The sequence below is a fragment of the Oryctolagus cuniculus genome, chromosome 10, assembly GCF_051225735.1.
Source record: "Oryctolagus cuniculus isolate XC-2025 breed Fujian yellow rabbit chromosome 10, ASM5122573v1, whole genome shotgun sequence".
In the NCBI taxonomy this organism is placed as follows: domain Eukaryota; kingdom Metazoa; phylum Chordata; class Mammalia; order Lagomorpha; family Leporidae; genus Oryctolagus; species Oryctolagus cuniculus.
Genome location: NC_142876.1, coordinates 20,821,829 through 20,844,442, shown reverse-complemented (window position 1 = coordinate 20,844,442; position 22,614 = coordinate 20,821,829). Strand labels below are relative to the sequence as shown.

At 43.9% G+C, this 22,614-nt stretch overlaps 1 protein-coding gene across 5 annotated transcripts in view; it reads right to left on the bottom strand.

Moving 5' to 3' along the window:
- Window positions 1–397: 397 nt before the first annotated feature.
- ATP8B1 (ATPase phospholipid transporting 8B1) overlaps window positions 398–22,614 on the bottom strand; it is a 129,583-nt gene continuing 107,366 nt past the window's right edge. For 4 of the 5 annotated variants that reach the window (XM_002713627.6, XM_089305085.1, XM_089305086.1 and 1 more), the window contains exons 17-28: window positions 21,137–21,249; window positions 18,858–19,022; window positions 17,738–17,849; window positions 16,416–16,491; window positions 13,044–13,176; window positions 12,347–12,635; window positions 7,710–7,933; window positions 6,517–6,600; window positions 5,652–5,897; window positions 5,222–5,360; window positions 3,763–3,893; window positions 398–2,966 (exon numbers count right to left, since the gene is read on the bottom strand). In XM_002713627.6, the coding sequence (XP_002713673.1) occupies window positions 2,742–2,966; window positions 3,763–3,893; window positions 5,222–5,360; window positions 5,652–5,897; window positions 6,517–6,600; window positions 7,710–7,933; window positions 12,347–12,635; window positions 13,044–13,176; window positions 16,416–16,491; window positions 17,738–17,849; window positions 18,858–19,022; window positions 21,137–21,249 (1,937 nt within the window). In that variant the 3' untranslated portion in view covers window positions 398–2,741. Of the gene's footprint in view, window positions 2,967–3,762; window positions 3,894–5,221; window positions 5,361–5,651; window positions 5,898–6,516; window positions 6,601–7,709; window positions 7,934–8,483; window positions 11,159–12,346; window positions 12,636–13,043; window positions 13,177–16,415; window positions 16,492–17,737; window positions 17,850–18,857; window positions 19,023–21,136; window positions 21,250–22,614 lie in introns of those variants that run through there. The other variant, XM_089305087.1, reaches the window with a different exon arrangement.

The window sequence follows — 22,614 nt, the reverse complement described above, 5'->3', positions numbered from 1 at the left end:
TGGTTGAAATGAGCCAGGCACAGAAAAACAAACACTGTCTAATGATGCATATGGAATCCAAATTTGATCTCAGAAGTAGAGAGTAGAATAGTGGTTACCAGGGGCTGCAGAAGTTAGAGGGTAGGTGGGTTAGGGACCTGTTGGTCAAAGAAAACAAGATGATAGTGAGATAGTAGAAATAATGTCTAGAGATCACTTGGTCAGCATGGTGACTATAGCCAACGATGACATTGTATTCCTGAGGAACACTAGGAGAGTGGGTGTTACAAATGATAGCTGTGGTAATATGTATTTTGTGACATAGCTAAATCTAACCATTTCACAATGCAGATGTACTTCAAAGCATGTACATTTGTATCATGAAAAAGATGGAACTCAAATATGTAAAAGATTACACTTTCTAAAAATTTTACTAAAGCATTTATTTTTAAACAAAAATATACATTCAATCTGATTTACAGGAATAGAAATAATTTATCCAAAGCAATTTTCATTTTAAAATTAATATTGCACCCAACAGTATATGTCTTTGACACATTTGCATTGTCAACCTTTCCCACAATTTGCAATACGGGAGAGAACTATGAAAGTAACAGAATTATAGAAGCTAACGTTCCTGGATTTTTAAAGAATTGTACAATTCTGCTTATTTACAAGATAAAATTGTAAACTTTCAGAAATTTACTTCCATAAAAAAGCATACATTCTTTTATCATACTTAGAAAATGCATTATAAAATTCTAATTAAATTTCCCTGTCCTGTGGATATAAAAAATGAGCTATCTACATGTGGTGATTTCCTCAGAGGGATTCCAAGGGGTGACGTTGTGAACATTCACAGCCTCGTGGTGGAGGGCAGATCTGCTGAAAGCACAAGAATATGGAAAAAGCCCTGGAAAGCTGAGTCACCCTTGTGAGGATATTTTCACAACTGCCTACACATTCAATCTAATGAATGTGGCTCTCAAAGTCTTCTCCCTCAAGACATAGACAAGGAGAACAGCATTAGGATTCTGATCCAGCCTCATAAAATACTTTACGTGTGAGCAAGCTCAAAAGAAAGCTTTGTGAAGCCTTCTGCAATGTATTGCTGCTATCTTGTTAGTGATTTTGTTCAACTTCCTTACTCCCAGGGAGCACTAGGCAGGACTTGGAGATCACCTGGATGTAGATGCACAGGGATCTTCCAGAAAAGGTCACTGAAATGTATATTAGGATAAACTTAGAGATTGCATTTTTTTGCATCCAAATAAACTGATTTTTTTAAAAAGATGTATTTATTTGAAAGGCAGAGTGACAGATCTTCCATCCATTGGTTCACTCCCCAAATAGCTGGGCCAGGCCAAAGCCCAGAGCCAGAAGCTTCTTCTGGGTCTTCCAATTGTCTGCAGGGACCCAAACACTTGGGCCATCTTCTGTGGACTTCCCAGGTGCATTAGTAGGGAACTGGATCGGAAGTGGAGGTGCTGAGACTTGAACTGTCACCCGTATGCGATGCTGGTGTCACAGGGAATGGCTTAACCCATTGTGCCACAACGCTGGCCCCAAACTGAAGTATCCTCATATCCCTCTGAGCTGTTATGAGTGGCAACACCCTTTCACTTGATCAAGACCAGTCACCCTGCCTCAAAGCAGCTTTCTCCTCTCTAGAGCTCCAAGACCTAAGTGTTGCCTTCCAAGTTCCATTATGTACAGTTGTTTGACAACTAAAAATAACTTATCAGGTACCATATCATCCAATGTATACATACATCTGCACATTGGATGATATTTAAATCATAGGCAAATGGGTCTCTCTCTTCAAAATTCCTTACAGCTTTTTTTTTTTGAACTATGAGTATAACATAAATTATCAATAGCTCTCCTTCTAACTGGAAATTAGTACCCATTGGTAATATGCCCAGTTTTTAAAAATTGCTTTTATAAAATATGTGAATATGCAGATACTTTCAAAAAAATGACACTAAGGAATCAGACTACTTGGTACTATAGGAAGGTGCTGAAATAATACCCAACACTAAAATGTTGTAATATGCTATTTAACTGGTTATAAACCCAAAACACGTGGAAACCTTATACTTAGAAAATTTTGAATTTCCCTTGATTGAACTGAGCTAGAAAACCAGTGTGGAAACCTGCAACCATACCCTCTGTTACCAGTATTCAAAAAGTCACTGGACCACTTCCTGTCTTCGTGATTATAAATTAAATAAGGTGGTCTACAGGTGGGAAAAGAGGAAAGTTCTGGCAAATTGTTACAAAAGATGACAGGAAAACTTAACTGTAATTTTACAATGCAGTTGTCTAACTATTGTCCTGGATTGAGACTGGATTTAAATGTTCCCTTTGAATCACAATGAACACAAGTTGAATAATTTAGGGCTTTCAAAAATATAGTGTTGGCTTTGCTATTGATTATGAATAGCCCAACCCAAGTAGTTCGTATCTTTTTTTTTTTTTTTTTTTTTGACTCAGAATTTTGAGAGGCAGCCAGAGGTTCCATCTGCTGGGTCACTCCCCAAAGGCCCTGGGCTGGGCCGGGGACTCCATGCACGTCTCCCACGTGGGTGGCAGAGCTGCCCAGTACTTGAGTTGTCACCTGCTGGGTCTCCAACCCGAGAACTCAGATATGGCGCCGGGCATCTTCACCACCAAGCTAAGTGCCTGCTGTCTTGGGTTCCATGTGACGTTTTTATAAAACGTTCTCAGAGTCTTTCATGAAGAAACAGACATGGGGCACCTCAGCTCTCCACGGTGCGCCGGTACTCGGCCGTTCCGTCGGCAATGATGGCGTCCAGGGGCGCGCGCTTCTTGCGGATGCTGCGCCCGGAGGAGATGAGGTCCGCGTAGCCGCGCTGGTGCGAGAAGGCGTAGGCCGAGCGCCGCGACGACGCGCCCCGGCGGAACACGTTCTGCCGCCGTTTCCACTGCTCCTCGGCCTTCAACCGCTTGCGGTGCTTCTGGATCTGTAAGAGCGGGGGATGGGAAGAAAGGTCTTGACTAGGAGGTCGCCAGGACAGGACTGACGGCAGATGGCGACTGCGCACCTGTCCCAAGCCGCGGCGCACCCGGTGCGCACCCTCTGTAAGGGCAAGCTGACCTTGTGCCTGGCACCGGGCTGAGGGAAAACTCTGGCCTCTGGCCCTGGTGGCTCCAGCACTGTCTTGTCACTGCATGCAGGGTCTGGGGGCCACCTAGCCGCCCCGTCTCCCAGTTCCCCCATCCCCTGATGGATTCCCCTCCCTGGGGCCCTTGGGTGAAGAGTTCCCAGGTTTCCAGTTGTCAGACCGTTAGGCCTGGACGTGTTGACGTGGCGGAGGTGCCAACTGCAGTCACCCTGTCCAGCTTCCACAGGAGCGAGTAGGCGGAGAGGACAGAGCCGAGTCCCCTGCGCCCTCAGCCTGCTGGTTACCTCGCACGCTGAGAGATGCTACAGTGTTGTTGATACTGAGTGACAGCCCTCCCCTCCCTCACAGAGCAGGATCCTTTGGACCACAAGTAACACTTTTCTTTAAAAGAATACCAAAATCCACCCCTTTGCTTGGCAAAATGTTAACATTGTAATTGTTAAATTGAAAGGGAATGACAGAACGTTCGTAATTCCATTCTTTCATCCCAATCCCAAAAGGATTTATTTGCAAGATGCAGCTAAAGAAAGAGCAGACATTAACAGACATTCTTAGCAAACTCCCCTTGAACCTAGACTCCCAGGAGCGGTGCAATTGGGAGACATTCTGCTTTCCATGAGGGTCTCGCTCCTACCTTGTCACTTTCTGATGGCCAAATGGTCATGGACAAGAAGCGGATGGCAACGACAGGCAGCAAGCACACGGCGACGGTCAGGATGATGGTGAGCCAGATGTACGGCTGTCTCAGGGCGTTGGAAGCAGTGCCTGTGAAGAGCAGGGGCAGGACTCCGCGGGTTAGCTGGGGTGAATCCGACAACCAGACTAGCTGCCTTCCCACACCCATCATCGCTACTGGAGGGAGGGGCATTTGCAAGTCAGAGTAAGCAGAGCACAATTAGGAAGGTCAGTTCTCTAAACATGGCAAATGCACACCAGGGAAACAAGAGTTAAGAAGTGCCTTTGTTGACACAACACTGATTAAATATATGAAATTAGGTAAGAAAGCTTTTGGATTTTTTTTCCCCTAGAAATTTAAAAAAAAGCACTTTCCAATGTGGGAAACCTGGAAGAAGCTCCTACCTCCTGGCTTGGGCCTGGGCAAGCATTGGCCACCGCAGCCCTCGGGGGAGTGAACCAGTACTCCTCTCACTGTGTAGCTAACTTTGACTTTCAAAATAAATATTTAAAAAAAAAAGTCCTTATGGGAATATTCTAAGTTCTTGAGTACTGAGGTTTTTAAAATACAGTTAGGAAACACACAATCACAAAACAAAAACAACCCCAAGAAGAGAAGGGTGACCCCAGCACCCATCTTTTACAACCCAACTGCTGGTCACCACTACAGGGAAACCAGGGGACATGAATTCATTTTTCATTGTGAATCCAAACAATTCAAGTTGAGAACTTTACAGTTCATGATATATTCCACATGTTATAAAATACAGATTTCAGTTCAAATTCATTCCAGGATTTGTCAAATATTTTACTAGTTGCACTCAGTGGGCACATGACCAATTGTTCTCTACATATTTCCAATGATGCAGGGTGCTTTTGAGTTCTAAAATTCCCTCATCAAGGTGTTTTGTGGCTTGGCTAGCTAATTTAATCCTTGTAGGTCATTAAGTTTTGTCCAGAGGGGTATAGCCTTTGTGTCAACGGCCTTGCCAAAATTCAGTTTGTTTCGCTCAAGTAGATGAAAAATTTTATAGATTGTGTGCACCTTCAGATAGTGTTTTGAAAAGATGATTTGACAGTGCTGCCAGTACTGTGAAGGCACTTCCAAAAGTTCATGAAAAATGGAACTTATTTTGGCACAAATGAAAAATAAAAATAAAAAATAGAAAAAAAAATAATACTCTACATTTTCTATGAACTTTTGAAGAGCCCTTGTACAAGTATATTCAATTTTCCAATAATCTACCAATTGGGTTTTATGATAGGGGAAAAACTCTTATTTAGTCTTTTTAAGACTTGTTACCTAACTTTATAGTTGCACAGTTGTGTCCTGATATTTTTTATTTACTCTGGGATTATGTCAGACTCTAACCTACTGACAATTACACATTTATTTTTGGAGCTGAGAAAATACCAACCTGTAAATTGAAATGCAGATGGAAAGAGAACATGTATTCCCGCACTATGAAAGTCAAACATGATGCCAAAATAAAGAGCAATACTTCCAAAAATGGAAAAGGCATTCACAAAGGTCCAGTAAGAAGTGTCCAGGCCGATCTGTTGGGAAACCAGAGACAAACACAGCACTCATTTTGGGGAGTTAGCAAGACCTACAGGAGCTAAGAATCCTGAAAACAGAATTCAGCAACTTCAGCATGATTTGGCTTGAATACAGAACAATCGAAAACCTAACCATCCTTGACTCAAGGTAAGACATAGGAAATGTGTTGGGCGAAGGGATGAGAATAGCATTTGGTAAAGCAGCAGAGCTCAGCTGGAGGGAGAGTGGGAGATGCATGCCTGCCTGGGTCCCAACAGATACCAGCTTGGGGGAGGAGATCTGTGCACCTGGAAATTGACTGTTATGACGAGAGCAGTGGCAACTGTGACGGCAAAAGACTGGTAGTCGGATGGCGCCTCTCCGTCCTGTCCCACGGTCTGCAGGTAAGCTCCCAGGGGTATGAAGAAGAGCACCATGGACGTGAGGATCCCATGCAGCAAGCTTACGAAGAACCGCTTATAGTTGAAGAGCAAGTCTCTCTGTCCCACGACGTACAGCCCAGGGAATCGGAGGCTCAGTTTGTCACTCACGTCCTTAAGGGGGACACAACATTAGAGTGACGTGTTGTCCGCCAGGAGGCCAAAGAAGTCAGACATGCTGCCAGGCAAAAACTGAACCAGATGATAAATCCTGCAACATTTTCAGCGTACAGAGATCAGTCTCATAGCTCCTGCCACTACCATTTGATATTATTTTAATTCAGGGAGGAGCTAGGGAAGTTTAATAACTTGTTTTCTTGTGAGAAGTAGCAACATAAAGGTAAGGAGGCTTTTAAAAAAATCAATTTTCATATTGTTTCAAAACTCTGTGGGAAGAATGTTCACCGATGAGTATAAGTTGATGAATTAATTCTAAATCATTCCTTTCCATTAGGCCTTTCTATAGAAACTGCTGAAGTACAGTGTTAGACTGTATATCTTAACATTGCCCCTTGTCCAAAAGGAGAATAAAAAACACTTGTCAATGCACTCAGCCCAGTCACAGAAATCCTCTTCTTACAAAACAAGCAACACAGCACTTACACCCTGGTTGCCTGATAAAAGAATAACAGCAGGATTTTACTCGGAACACCCAGAAATGGCTGCTTGTCCCTTCCCACCCACCCAGGGCAGCAGTGTGTGCAGAGCCTCTGGGCCAGCGCACTGCTCCTACCTGGTCGAGCAGCCCCATGAGGAGCACGGGCAAGCTGGAGTAGAGCACGTTGTACAGGGTGATGAACCAGTCCTCGTACGCAGTCTGCGAGGAGACGACAGGGCTTGGGTCACCGCATGGGCAGATCGCCAGTGGAGCTGGCATACCTTCCTCCACTTTCTCAGAGCAGGGACGTCCCTAGCGGAGTGGGGACCTCTCCAGCCCAGAGAAATACATCTTGAGAGAGAGAAGTTCCCTCCGCCTATGGGTCTGGCATCCCCTTTGGACACCGGTTCGAGTCCTAGCTGCTCCTCTTCTGATCCAGCTCTCTGCTTGTGGTCTGGGAAAGCAGTCGATGGCCCAAGTCCTTGGGCCGCTGCACCCAGGTGGGAGGTCTAAAAGCAGCTGGCTTTGGATTGGCTCAACTCCAGCTGCTGAAGCTGTTTGGGGAGTTTGGGGAGTGGACCAGTAGATGGCAGCCCTGTCTCTCCTCCCTCTCAAATAAATAAATCTTAAAAAGATAGAGGTTAGTTTCTGTGAACTGGCCCACCTCACAATGACCCTTCAACCCCAGGTAAGTGGTTTTGGGGAAAACTGATTCGAATGATGCTCATTTCATACCCTTTTATTAATGAGTCCAAATGCACGAAACTACACTAGTTCGGAAGCACCTAAGACCCTGCAGTAAGGGAAAACTAACTTTTATCCTTTATTTTGCAAGGCCAGAACCCATGAAAACACTTTGTAGACCAGTTTGAATATGAAAAATACACTTCTGAACAGGATAAACACCGCTGAATACACCATCCTTTAGGCTGGGACAGAGGGTCAGGGCTTACGCAGGACCAAGAGTCACGCACAGTCCAGAACTAGCAAGAAGACCCTGACCCTTGACCCTGCTCAGCATTTCCTGGCCTCAGCATCCAAGGAGGTTTGACAGCTACAGGCGATTTTTTTTTCTCGCAGGTTCACTTTTTTCTAAGACTTATTTGAGATCTTCTATCCACTGGTTCCCTCCCCTAAATGGACACAATGGCCAGGGCCAAGCAGAATATTTTTAAAGCACCAGGAACATTGAGAAAAGTCACCCAAGGGCTGGCTTATTATGATCCCAACTATAAGATACTTGCAAAGATAGAGGAAAGAGACAAATTTGGTCTCTTAGAACTAGTTTTTATTTAAAAGAATGCTACCCCCAAAATAAGTTCCATTACCTGTGCGGAGTAGCCGTTGAAGAAGGAGTACCAGAAATGAACCAAAGTAAAGGCAAAGTTTTTGTAGAAGAAGTATCGGAGGAACTTGCACATCCTGATGTAGGACCAGCGGCCATGCACCAGCAGCAGCCTCTGCAGGTATCTGAACTGAGCAAAGGAGTAGTCGCTCGACATGACCGCTTGCATTCCTTCTTGTCCGCTTATTCCAACACCAATGTGGGCAGCTGTGGGGCAGAGGGAAAAGACACTGTGGATTCTAGGCTGCTTTTAAGATGACACCAATGTTTCCCCAAGCAAAACACAGACATACAATCATGGAACAATAAATATAAAAGCTCTTGCTCACCATCCCTCACCCCCTGCACTTGAAATCAATTCCAAGGACAAGGCACTAAACAAAGCACCTGGTAGGGCTTCCATACATGATTGTAAAAGGATCTCGGGTGGGTGGTGAATTCCACGGAGATGATCAGTCCAGCCCAGAAGCCGTCCCGCCCACACTCAGGGTGAGCCTCAGGCACCTGTGTGTACCCGGTGTGTCCCTGCCTCGTTGGCCACCGCTGAGTCAGCCGTGGCAGGCACGTGATCTGTGGGAGATACTATGAACTGACTCTTTCAAACTTCATTCCATGCTGCTTCTAATTGCAGAGGGGGGAAAGCAAATAAAAGTTACATTTCCCAGACTCCTTTGCAGCTGGGTTCCGTTGTTCACTCACTCGTGACTTGAATGTAGTAGTGAGCCCAGCCCTCCTCCTCTTCTGGCATTTCTTCAGGGTTTGTACCCATTCTCCAGCTGCCCAGATGTTGATAGGCAACTGCAAAGGCTTCTCAGCCGAGAAGCTCGACAGAGGGACCTCAAGGGACCCCTTGTCCCAGAACCTGCTTCTTCAGTGCACTTAGAGCGTTTGAAAGTATCTGGTCTCTTGTAAGCAACCTACTGGTTCCTATACAAAGCCCTAACTGATGGAAAACTTAAGCCAGGGCAATTCGTCTGCTAGAGCTTCTGGAATTAGAATTCAGGTGTGTTTGTGTCTAGAATTTTAACTTAAAAACTCCTAAGGTGTAGAATATATTTCTTTCTGAGGCGCAGAGAGATAAAGTAGGAGAGAGTAAAAAGCAAGAGTGAGAGACAGAGTTCCTGACTCGATGCTAGGTCCTGCTTCCAGCATCTTCCCAAGGCCTGACTTCTTGGACTGCATGAGAAATCTTATAACTCTTTTAAAGAGGAAAAGGATACAAACTAAAATACTATTTAACCTTAAAACATACAATTTTCCAATATAAAATGTTATCTATGAAATGCATTAATAAAAACTTTAAAAATAGTCACAATTTCATTCATCCTTCCAGTAGTCATTAACATTTTCACATTAGAACATTACGGGCCGGCGCCACGGCTCACTAGGCTAATCCTCCGCCTTGCGGTGCTGGCACACCGGGTTCTAGTCTCGGTCGGGGCGCCGGATTCTGTCCCGGTTGCCCCTCATCCAGGCCAGCTCTCTGCTGTGGCCCAGGAGTGCAGTGGAGGATGGCCCAAGTGCTTGGGCCCTGCACCCCATGGGAGGCCAAGAGAAGCTCCTGGCTCCTGGCTTCGGATCAGCGCAATGCGCCGGCTGCAGCGGCCACTGGGGGGTGAACCAAAGGCTACCCCTTTGGGGGAGGACCTTTCTCTCTCTCTCTCTGTCCACTCTGCCTGTCAAAAAAAAAATTACAAATTTTATCTAGGTCACAAAATTCATGAACATAAACATAATGAGATCACTTAGAGAAAATGCGTTGGAAACACAACTTATTATTACTCAGAAGTCACTGCCAGCTCGGCAGGGTTTCCAACCAGAAAACTTCACAAAATCTCGCCCTGTTGTAGGATATAAGGGCCAGAAAATTCAAAACATAACTGTAGTGACTTGTCCTGACCTATGTTTTCAATAGCACTTTGTAGTTGTAAAACCATACAGTGAATTGCATCCCATTCAATATTTATGTTCCCTTTCAAAACATACAAATAGTTCTTATGACAAGTTGTGGTTGCCAAACTGTGGCCTCTAGTTCTTTCCTGAATAAGCCACAGAGGGAAATGTCGAGATTTTTCTGTGGCTGTTGGAGTTAAGAGGAGGAGTCACTGGCCCAGTTCCTGATATCCATTCAAGGATAATATGAGAAATGGGCTTTGTCACAGTGCAGAGGATAATCGGAGACAACTGAACAGATGCACTCCAAGGCAACACTTTTTTTTTTTTTTCTAGATTCTAACTATAGGAACCTAGATTTGTCTCTAGTCAAATGCCTCACTGATAGGTGGACTTTTATAATTTCTCAACAGACTGATGACTTCACCAGCAACAGTTCTTTCTGCCTTTATCTCATCTCTCTCATGCTTCATGTACATTCTCCAGAGCTAAGACCAAGAAGAGACAACATCCACCCACCCAGCTGGTATGAGCTATCTTTAGGTACAAGGAGGGGAGAGGGCAGCCAGTGAGAGTCCTTGAATCCTTACGAGGGACCAAAATGTGATGGCTTGAGATTTCTGCACCTACCAGACTATACAGTGAAACGTAAGACTTACTAGTCGATAGTCATCTTGTTTTTGCCACTGGAATTTCCCCCTACTCCTTTTTGACCAGCAAGAATTTCTGTATGTTCTGGATGCTGCTTTTACAAAGCACAAAAAGGTATTAACAATACTTGGATAACTTCCAAGGACCTCAGAGATGCCGCCTCCATTTTCACCCAATGTATAAGAGCACTTGGCATAGAACAGAATTTTTTTTTTTTTTTTTTTTTTTAGCTTCAGATTAACAAGCTTTGTAGCATGGGTAGGACACCTTCCGTTCACAGACCTGTGTGAAATTACGTGGTCTGGCTTTGCCAAGGCAACCACAGGTGGGACTCTGAATTCAATAAATCTATAGGATGCTAATTTTAAGGTGATAATGTTGTATGGCCTGTGAATACTGTCATAAATATCCAAAGGGCCCTTGGCAGAAAAGAGTTTCCCCACCCCTGCTAAGGTCTCGTATCCCTCTATCAACTGGAAAACTCAGAGGAACAAAAACTTTCAAGCCTAAAAGACATGATCAGATTGCAAATTTGCAAGGGAGACCATCCCTGCTCTTCCCCTCCCCCGTATCTACAAGTCTATGTTATAACTGCGTAAAAATATTTGAGTTCCTTGCCTTTTGGGCACAGCTTGTTAAGGAAAGCAATGGAAAATAAATGAGAGCTGCCTACAGAGGAAAGAAACATTTAATTCAGGGCAGGAAATGCCATTCGTAGGGTAGAACAAGAATGTGCAAAAACCAGTTGGAGAGGAATTAAATCAGGAGCAGTGACAGATATACACATTGATAAAAAAGCAAGAAGACATACGTCATACAGCTGACTCCTGCTGAGGCAGCAAAGTTGGAATATTCTTAGTATATACCGAGGAGGAAGAGGAGGAGACTCTAAGAGAAGAAAGAGATGGACTCATGAGTCACAGAACAGGCTAAATTTAAAGTCTAGTCAGTCATAATGTATTTAAGCTAACCAGCAGAGCAGGACATGCATATGTCATGTAATGTTTTCTATCAACCATGACTAATATCATAGAACTGGAGGTGACATTGGTAATAATTTTGTTTTCAGATGAAAACCCTGAGGACTGCACACCAGTCCAGAGTGATACACGATGCTGCCAGTAGGATGAGCACAAGTATTCAGGCCTCAGTCATTTGAGTACTTCCACTGCAAGATGCAGATTGGTTACCCCCTAATCTAAAGACCCCAAATCCCACGTTCTCCAAAATCTGCTGTTCAAAGTTTTAGATTTTAGAGCTAAATTTTCATGTTAGGGATGCTGCATGGGTAACATACATGCTACATTCCAGAATATGAAAAACTCCAACATTGGAAACACTTCTGGCCCCCGGCATTTTGGATGAAGATTGCTCAACCTGTACTCTCTTCCAACAACAGAGAGAGGAGAAAGGGCCAGGACTCTGATGTGTAGGTGAGGGCCACCGTTTGGGTTCTGCATGTTTTTATAACAGCCCAACTGCATTCTGGGTGACAGCACTCAGTCTTTAATTGTAGGCACCTCAACCAGCAAAATGAACCTCACAGTCTCCTAGGGAGGTCAGGAGGATGGGGAGGCCACCGGGACACTTCCCTCCATTGCCAGACAACTCACACCAGGTGGCCCCACGGTGAAGGTTTACCGCATTAAATGGATCACAGGTCTGAAGGAAGCTCCAGAATGAGGTGCTTAGCTGGGGGACAATGACATTCTCAAAGCCAACGTTAGCATTTATGCCCAGCTCAGCAGGATGTTCTACAAAACTTTAAATATCAGAGCTTTTAATTGGCCCTTTATAGGAATAGGAAGGAGAACCAGCAAGAGGAGAAAAATCACACTAAGCAGATGTAAAAAAAGGAGACCAAGTTCCATCCCACGGACGGCATCTCCTACTTGGCATTCTGTGCAGACTGCTCTGATTTTCTGGGTAGGCTTCCTGGGGGTGGGTCACGGGCATGATCACGGTCACGCGTCTTTAGTAGAGGTTGGATTTAGGGAAACCTCAGTGAGAAATGAGCCCCCGAACGTCCCTGCCGTTGTTTCTCCTCCCTAGCAAGTTGGGCTGCACGGGACTCACTCTTGATCATGTTCACGTCGTTGGCCCCGTCTCCGATGGCCAGCGTGATGGCCTTCTTGTACCTCTTCACCAGGTCCACTACCATGGCCTTTTGCTTGGGGGTGACGCGGCAGCAGATGACGGCGCTGCACTCACAGGCCAGGTCCACGAAATTCTTCTGCCGCTGCTCTTTCTTAGCCTCGAGCCGTCTCTTACTCTGCGTCCGCATGCGTCTCTCTTCTTCTGTCCTCGGGAACTTCAGCTTCAGGATGTTACTTTTCTTGGTCTTTTTCTCCAGAAGAATTTCATTCTGAGAAATTGGAGAGAGACCAGAGTACATCCCTTTCATTCATACACCAAGAGTGTCATTCCCAAGAATTAAATTATATCAAGGAGAATTCTTGGGTTCTATCATGGATTGTAATGTTCTGATTATATAATACATTTATAGAAAAATTAGAAAATGCAAAATTCTACATGGAAAAAAATGAAAATTATCTATTAGTTAATAAACCAGAATAATGACTTTCCCCAATCTGGTATAATTCCTTTCATATCTCATTCTATTAAGCCCCAACTTTGGATAATCACACTTTCACTTGTAGGATATGGGATTTTTAGATTGGCAGTGAATATGCTAAACCACCCAAAACTGGTCCAAAAGGCACTTTTACTTCTTCATTTGCACCCAAGGCTCAGATACACTCACGGTACATACCAACCAAGAACCGGTGATTATTAAGGCCCTGTTTCCACCAGATGGGAAAAAAGGTTCCTGCACAGGAGGTGCAAATTTTGCATAGACTCCACCTCTATTCCTCTGGTTTTCCATCCTTGTATGAAGAAGAGAACTGCAGGGAAATAAATTTAAGTGTTTAAAGTACAAGACCATAAATAGGCCCCTGAGTCTGAGTTTTGACGTATACTTTCTACAGATTGTGGTAAAATACACATAACATAGAATGTACTAGCTTAGCCTTATTATTAGTATTTTGAGAGACAGACAGTAAGCTCCCATCCACTGGTTCACTCCCTAAATGTCTGCAATGGTGGGAGCTGAGCAGGGGTGGAGGTACTCAGTCCAGGGGTCCCACATGGGTGGCAGGATCCCAGTGACTTGAGCCAACACCTGCTGCCTCCCAGGGTCCACATTAGCAAGAAGCTGGAGTCAGATATTGAACCCAGCTACTCTGATGTGTGACATGGGCATCTTAACCAATGTCTAATTACTAGGCTAAATGCTTGTCCCATGAACCATTTTTCAATTGTATAGTTCAGTAGCATTATATATATTCACAGTGTATGTGCAACCAATTTCCAGAACTTCATCTTGCAAAACTGAACTTCTGTACGCATTTCAACAGTGACGCCCCATTTCCAATCTCCACGTTAACAGTAAGGCACTAAGTCCCCAAGGCGGGATATGATCAGCTTGTAGCAAGCTGGTGGGAAGACTGGGATGAGGACTCAAGTCTCCATGCTTGCAGCAATGGGCTATCCCATTCCACATTCACACAGCCATATTCTTTCACCTTCAGAAGGTTTCTGAACCTTGGCCCTCCTGATAGCTCTGTACTGAGGTTGGCCACTGTCAGATGTGCAGCACTGGGGGATGTGTAACTGAATCCCTGGCTTCTCCGAGCCAGCAGCATCCTCTTCCCCTTTTTGTGACAACAGAAGATGTTTTTAGACATCGCTGAATACTCCTTGGAAGTTGTCTCCCTTGAGAACCACTGCACTAGAGAACTGGGTGTTTACTGTCCCTTTCTGCATTAATTTAATACTCATTTTCACACTGAAGGTTACATCGAATGTCATTCCTACTATGGAATAATTGATTTTATCCAATACAGGTTGAGCATCCCTCACCCAAAAGTCCAAGATAAAGCATTGAAAGGCTGGAGGATTGGAAAAGAAGATGGTGTTACCTATTAAACCATTTGATAGACACTGTCCTTTCAGGAATCACCTAGAACGATGACTTGCTGTTGTATATAGGTAAACTGTGTAATTGTATATAGGTAAACTTGGCTAAAAGCATGATCATGAAATTTGCTACTTACATGAATTTTCTCTTTTAATGTAGTTCACACTTTATTTTAGAATATTTGCTCTTTATTATAAAGAGAACAGATGTCATGTATTCATAGATACAGTTCTAAGAAGATAACCATACTTCCCCCTCAACACCCTTTCTTCATCTCCCTCTCCATCCTTCCTTTTTAAATTTTTACAATAACATACTTTAAATTTAATTTATAATCATCATAGTAAGTCTACTAGTTTTTGCTTAATGCATCACTAATCATAATGTTCAACATGTAAAAAGTAGACCACTGTTCCACAGGAATATAGACAAGGGCCATAAACAATCAAATTGGAAGATGTCAGTTTCATTCTTATATATATATGGGTTTTTTTTTTTGTATTCTGTATTAACTACCACATATCAGAGAAAATGATGTTTGTCTTTTTGAGACTGGCTTATTCCATTAAGTGTAACTGTCTCCAGCTGCATCCATTTTGTTGCAAAAGACAGGATTGAGAAAACAGAAGTGTATCAAGGCATCCAACTACAAAAAATGAAACTGTATAATAATTAGCCAAATTACTTGAGACGCAAAACTAGTCAAACATATTAAGCATTTATTTATCTATTGCTACTGTTTAGAATCTCAGAAGCTCAAAGCAGCCTGTTCTATGTGCTTCTATTCAAACAGAACCCATCTAGCTGGTAAGCCTGCTGGGTTTGCTTGTTGAATTTAGCGGAGTACCAATACACTAGGATGATTCATGAAAACTTGTCATTTTTTTTTCTTCACACTATTTGTTGCACTCTTTTACTTAGTGTAGAGTTAACTTTACACTCATTAAGTAAACTGAAAGAAGATCTTTGTAAAAGTTAAGAGCGGGAATGGGAGAGGGAGAAGGAAGAAAGGTTGGAGCGTGGGTGGGAGGGAGGTATGCTGGGAAGTATCACTATGTTCCTAAATCGGTATATGTGAAGTACATGAAACTTGTATAACTTAAATAAAATTAAAAGAAAAAAAGAAACAAGAATGACGAGCAAATTCCTTAGCACCTTAGGAGGCCTGGTAAGTGTGCTCCTTAACAGCGTAACCGGCCCAGCGACAGCCTCGGAGGGTTGTTGTACAGGAAAAGCTTGAGGAATACATGAAGTGTCCAGCCACCTCCAACCCGTCGTGCTGACTGCGTGTGGCGTGTGTAGCATCCCAGCCAGGCAGGGCTGTCTCACGATGCATTTCAGGACTAAGGCAGTTTCTGCATTAGCCCAGGTTTCAACTCATGCCTGTCCCCTACATGAGACCACAGACGGCCTATGGGAAGTAACCCGTCCAATCCATTGCGTAATGGGGCCAAGGATGGATGTTTTTCTTCTCCTGTTTCTCTTTTAAAAGGTGTAATTTCAGGCAGTGCCATGGCGCAGTAGGTTAATCCTTTGCCTGCGGCCCTGGCATCCCATATGGGCGCCAGTTCTAGTCCCAGCTGCTCCACTTCCAGTCCAGCTCTCTGCTATGGCCTGGGAAAGCAGTAGAAGATGGCCCAAGTCTTTGGGCCCCTGTACCCATGTGGGAGACCCAGAAGAAGCTCCTGGCTCCTGGCTTCGGATCGGCACAGCTATGGCCATTATGGTCATTTGGGGAGTGAACCAACGGAAGGAAGACCTCTCTGTCTCTCCCTCTCACTGTCTGTAACTCTAATTCTCAAATAAAATAAATAAAATCTTTAAAAAAGGTGTAATTTCTAGAAAAGGCAAGACATGAAATTCATATTAATTCATAATTAATTTATGAGGCTGTCACAGGCTCAGTTTCTGCTTTAGCAGGTGAGTAAGCACTGAGGGCTTGCAAAGAATGGAGGAAAAATGGCCCCTGAAAGACCCCAAGTTTCCCTAAAACTAAACTCTACTCAAACAATAGGCCACAGTGCATTACCTTGGAACTGCCTGCTAGTCTCCTGCTCCACTTAAACACGAGGTCACTGAAGTAACACGTTCTCGCCTTGTTTCTCTTGTCTGCCCGTGTAGTCTGAGCTGTTGGAGGGTCTCATACCCCAGGCTCATACTTACCTTATGTCTTCCCCGTAGCAGATGGTGGTCTCCTCAGTCAGCAGTTCACAAGCGAATCCTATATTTTCAGCAGTTTCTACAGCAGAATAAAGTCATGTCAAATGTCATTCCTACTACTAAGCTCAATAATTGGTTTTATCCAATACAGGTTGAACATTCTTAATCCAAAAATCCAAAATCTGAAACTGAGTTCTGACGTGATGTGTTGGGTTGTAGGCCAAATGCAGGTGCACGTAAAACATTGTATCAAATTATCTTTGGGCAATGTGTCTGGGGTGTAAATGAATCATAATTGAATTTCATGTTTAGATGTGGATCCCACCTCCAAGATATTTTATACACACATATTCTAATAATCCCTCCCTCAAAAAACCCAAAATTTGAACCACTCTGGTCCCAGGAATTTCAGATAAGGGATATTCAGACTGTAATAATGATATTATTTTTGTCAGTTCATGAACATATCCAGATTCAACCAAATATGCCATTTTTCAGTAGCAATGTATAGTAATCATACAAAGAAAACAAATTCCTTTCTTTGTAATAAGTGACGATCAAAGGCCTGTTTGAGGTGTTTTCAACAATAAAACATGCTATATTGAGAAACATAAACTAGTTATTTAATAAATGAGTCCTACACACACTCAGTTCCTAGGCTGTAATCACTGTTAAAGAGAGAGGGCAGCCACTCCCCTCAATGCTCACAAGGGCCTTTGACTAAAGATATTTTTTCCCTTTTTCCATTACCATCCATTTGGTATTTATTAAAGGTCACGGCTGTGCTTCCCTTAACCTCACAGAGCGCAGCCCCCAATGACAATGTCAAAACAAGAGACATTATCTAATTTCCTGTGGGAGGCTTGTGGAGTAGATGACTGTTGAGCTCAAAACCTAAAAATGAAAATCTTTCCTTGGGTATCAAATTATTATGATTTGCAAGCAATAAAACTGGGCAAGAAAACAAAAGCTGTTATTCACAACCCTTTTTGTACTGTTCCAGCAAATGGCAGAACTTTGGAAGGACGGAGGGACAGGGGCGTGGTCTTTTCAGGCAGGAGGCCATGTCTGCCTGCTCATCACAATCAGCAAGATGTGACCAGGAGCCAAACCGTACAGGATGAACCCTGCTCCTGGAGGGAAGATGGACAAGGATGTGGTCCGAGGGGGCTGGAAAGTCGTAGGAGGGTTTCTCAAGGAAAGTTTCTCCCTCCCAAAGACCTAGATGAGGTTTTACAGGATGGAAAGTCTGGATTTGTACAAGGGAAATGGCAGCTGTAAATATTTATGCGTGAACAGACGCTGTTCTCAAGGCAGCGAATTACCCTTTTTGTCTCCGGTAAGCACCCAGATCTTAATGTCGGCCTTTGCAAGTTTTGAAATGGTTTCTGGAACTCCATCCTGCAGCTTGTCTTCAATTGCTGTGGCTCCCAAGAGCTGCAATGCACATTTGAAGAAATGGAGTCAGAAAACAACCCCCAGGGGTCAGCGCTGGGGCGTGGCTGGCTGGGCTTCTGCCTGCGGCGCTGGCATCCCGTAGGGCCGCCAGTTCCTGTGCCCGCTGCTCCTCTTCCAATCCAGCTCTCTGCCTGTGGCCTGGAGAGGCAGTGGAAGACAGCCCAAGTGGGCCCCTGCACCCACGTGGGAGACCATGAAGAAGCTCCTGGCTTCAGATCTGCCCAAGTCCAGCTGTTGCAGCCATTTAGGGGAATGAAGCAGCTGATGGAAGATCTCTCTGTCTCTCCCTAACTCTGCCTCTCAAACAAATCTATAAAAAAAGGTAACCCCCCAAAATATTTTAACAATTTGCTACCCTGTAAAATGAGGGGTTCAGTGTATACCCCATTTGGTACTCTCTTGGGCCAACGGCAGGTATTGATACCAACTGGGGTATACAGCTGCTCCACTTCCAATCCAGCTCCCTGATAATGCACCTGGGAAAGCAGCAGAAGGTGGCCCAATTGCTTGGGTCCCTGCCACACATCGGGGAGACCTGGCTGGAGTTCCTGGCTTCAGCCTGGCTCAGCCCTGGCCATTGTGCCCATTTGGGAATAAACAGGCAGATTGAAGGTCTCTGTCTTTCCCTCGCTCTCTGTAACTCTGCCTTTTAAATAAATCTTCAAAAACGAGATTTGTCAGAATATAAATTGTTTCAGTAATTCCATAGTGAAATGAGTAAATACTAGTTTTTGTGTAAAAATCACAGAGAAATTTTATATGTGATGTAAAAACAGAATTAGATGAATACCTCTCCTAATTTTGTCTCATAAGGCCAACTTCAAATCTCCTTGCCAAGCAAAAAGAATTCAAATGATCTAGTTCCCTTGTACCAACTTCAAACACAAGGGATTTCTAGAATTATCTTTGAAACATGAAATTAAAACAAGTAGTAATACTTCATAAGATTTTCAGTTTTCTGTTTAGAACATCAAGGCTGAAACTCACTATTAAGTCTTTTTCAATCTCCTCGTATACTTTATCCAGAGCTTCGTCTCGGTTGACCGAGGCCACGCTGGCAGCCGTAAACTTTTTATTCCATTCTGCGAATTCTTTTTCTTCGATTTCCTTGTAGCAAAGGCACAGAGTTCTAAGAGTCTCACTTGCAAAGATCTGTTTCATATAAGAGACAATCCATGTATACAAAGAATAGTGAATTTCATGTATTTCAAGATCAAGTTTGAAATCACATTTAAGTAACAGACTAAGAGAATGTCAAAGGACATGATGAAAGATGATGGACTGTGTGCAAACGCATGCCACAAAAGGGATTAAACCTCCCTTTAGAATGGGCTTGGTTTTTCTAAGCATTTGGTGGGTCCCGGGACTGTGTCAGATCCCGGATTAAAGGAAAAGCTCTACCTTTCTCACTCATGTTGTCAGAGCAAAGGAAGCCTCCTCCTGTTAATGACAATAGACTGAAGGAGCTTCCTTGGGGTAAATGGTGTCTCCAGCACTGTTGCCCTCACAATGTGCCCCAGGACTATCTCCTGCAGATTGGCAACCAAGCAGCATTCTCTCAAGCCAGTCCTAAAATATGCGAGCCACTGTTAAAGCTGAGATCAGACATTTTAGTGAAAAACAGCATCTAGGCATTTTCTTCTGGGGTAAACTGTTTTAAATACCAATATTTCAATATAAAAATCTTCCATTCCTTCACGGTCACCTCTGGTCTAGCCAAGAAGGCTGAAACGGCTCACCCAAATCAGCATTTCCTTTGAGAGATTCTTTGGAAGTTTTCGCATTTATTTGATTACATTGTCACTGTTCACATCTTCATGAGAATTCGTCCAGTGTCGAACTGGTAAGAACACTTACCAGTGTCGGTAAGTACTTAAACAGTGACCCCCACTTAGTAAACAACATATTCATCCGGCTTCTCCCTGTAGAGCTCTTGGCTGCCTCTAAAACTCAGTTAATCCTTAAGGGAAATCCTTACAGACTAAGAGCTGAAAGCTGAAGATGCTTTTTCTAACAAACCTCCCTGGCAGCAATCACCCGCACTCTCTGTTTTTTAAAAACACTTATTCATTTGAGACACAGGGAGAGACGGATATGGAGAGGACACCTGTCCACTGGTCCATGCCCCAAATGTCTGCAACAGCCAGGGCTGGGCCAGATCAAAGGTAGGAGCCAGGAACTCAACCCAGGTCCTCTCCATTGGTTGCAATGACCCAGGCTCTCACTACTCCTTCCAGGATGCACGATAGCTGGAAGCTAGAACGGGAGGTGGAGCTGGGACTTGAACCTGGGCACTCCCGTATAGGATATAGCATCTTAATCACTAGGTCACATACCCGTGCCCTCTCCCTCTTTAGTATGGGCAGCTAATGACTCATGTTATATATAAACATTTTTCTCAGCTACCTCACACTTCTAATCCAGCTCCCTGCTAACACACCTGGAAAGGACACAGAAGATAGCCCAAGTAGTTGGACATCTGCCAACCACATGGGCGACAAGGATGGAGTCCCTGGATTTGGCCTCATTAAGATCTGGCTGTTGTGGTCACTTGGGAAGTGAACCAAAAGATGCCGGCCATCTCTCCCTCTGTGTTGCTCTGCCTTTCAAATACATAATTTTTTTTTAAGAGGCAGAAAAGGGACACCAGTTCTGACCAATCTCCTTTGTACCTCGCTGCTGTCATACAAAAGCCAAACTACATGGGGACTGGCTGGCCATCCCCAAAGTGCTAGTTCCAGAAACATTCTGAATAGCTGCAGTATCCGTGCACCAAGTGTGTAGCTTTCTAAGATAAGGACTCCGAAGCAATCAAGACCAAACTGTTCTAGTGACAAAGACATCACAACCCTACGATCAACACAGTGCTTGGTCACTCCCAGTCATACAGGAACATTTGCTTTCCTTCGTTCTACACCTAGCAGTTGGTGGAATTCTTGAGGGCCACACAGATATTAAGACCATGGCTTAGTGTAGACCTGTGGCTGGCTCAAGGAGAAAGATAAGCCCCACCCCAATATCTGCCCTGCAGATCCTGGAGACCTAGGGGCTGGGAAAGGGAACCAAGGCCATTTCCCAGGATTTCAGCGGCAGGGTCAGAACGGGAGCCTATAGCTGGCTGTATTCGTGCCGAGGTGCTTTTTCTACCCAGCTGTCTCAGAGCAGGTGGAGGGTCAACAGTTAACACACAGCTTTCACTTGAGATAAGGAGAGAGCATCAGACAGACAGACAGCGCTGTGGCAGACAGAGGGGAGGTGAGGCTTACATCCAAGGCATCCTGCGTCTCCTGCTTGGTGGGGTTCATGCGGTGTAACCGTTCGTAAATCACAGTGTCAGCACCTTTGCAATAAAGCCTGATGTTGCCTTCTGGGGTTCTTACTGGTAGCAAGGGAAAGAAAAGCACACAGAGTTAAGTTTGCTTCTTAATAGGAAACTACATTCGTATAATTAATTAGAAGCATTAGCTGAGCTCACAATCCATTATTAATTTAAAATCATCAATGCAGCTAGGAAAACACCGCCCTCAGAGCTGGTGAGCTGCTGTCTACATTGACTGTAATAGTGAAATAAATCTGAAAAAATTCGTCCACAGTCAGCCCAGTATTCTGTATCGTTCTTTTTCTTCTAACAAATGTTTGCTGACTCTCTACTGTGAGCTATACCCTAGGCTAGCTACTTTATTCCATTGTGTTTGCTTTGTCCAGGCCAAGCAACAGGAATCGTTCTTACGCAGGAACTCACAACACTTGCTTCTTTAATACTCAGACCACACTACTCTTTGGAACCATTTGCTCGTTTTCTGAGCTGTGCGATAATTTCATCATAGTGTGAGCTTCATGGCTACTAGATTTTAAATTTTGCTGGGTTTGGTAAATACCAGGAGTGATACACAGAGGAGGCTGGCAGACACATTACTCAGGTAATCAAAGTTCACATCACCACAATGAGGCAAACCCACACCACGTGCCTTCTGCTGTGATACTTGGGGAAGGGTATGACATCGCTTATGGGCTCTTTTTCTGCCAACAATATGTGACCTGAACCTAAATCATGAGGGCACAGCAGGCAGACCCACACTGAGGGACCCTCTACAGGATAACTGTCTGTGTTATCCACAAACGTCAGTATATGAAAGATTAAAAAAGGATGAAAGGGATGGGCATTTGGCACAGTGGTTAAGATGCCAGTTAAGATGCCTAAATCTACCATCAAAGTTCAAGCCCCAGCCCCAGCTCCTGACTGTAGCTTCCTGCTAATGAGAACTCTGGGTATTGGAGTCCCTCTACTTGTATGGGAAACCTGGATTGAGACCCAGCCCCTGGCTTTGGCTTCAGCCCGACTCTGTCCTCTATGTTAAGGGCATTTGGTTGAGTGAACCATTGGGTAGGATCTCTCGCTCCCTCTCTTCCCCCTTCTCCTTCTCCAATAAACAGGTTTTTAAAAACATGCTGAAGAACTAATCTTGATTCAGAGTCATGATCACCTAATGAAATATTCAATCTTGAATTGGCTCCTAGAATAGAAAAACATAAGAAAGGAAAGAAATTTCCTGGGAAAATCTGAAACATTGTGTAGATTAGATAGTAATATTATATCGTCTTAAACTTCCTGGTGCTGATCAGCATGTATAATAGAATGTTCTTGTTCTTAGGAAATACCTACTTAAGTATTTATGGGGAAAGAGGCATTAATTCCGTATGTGACTTAATCTCAAGTGGTCAGAAAATAATAACCTGTGTGTAT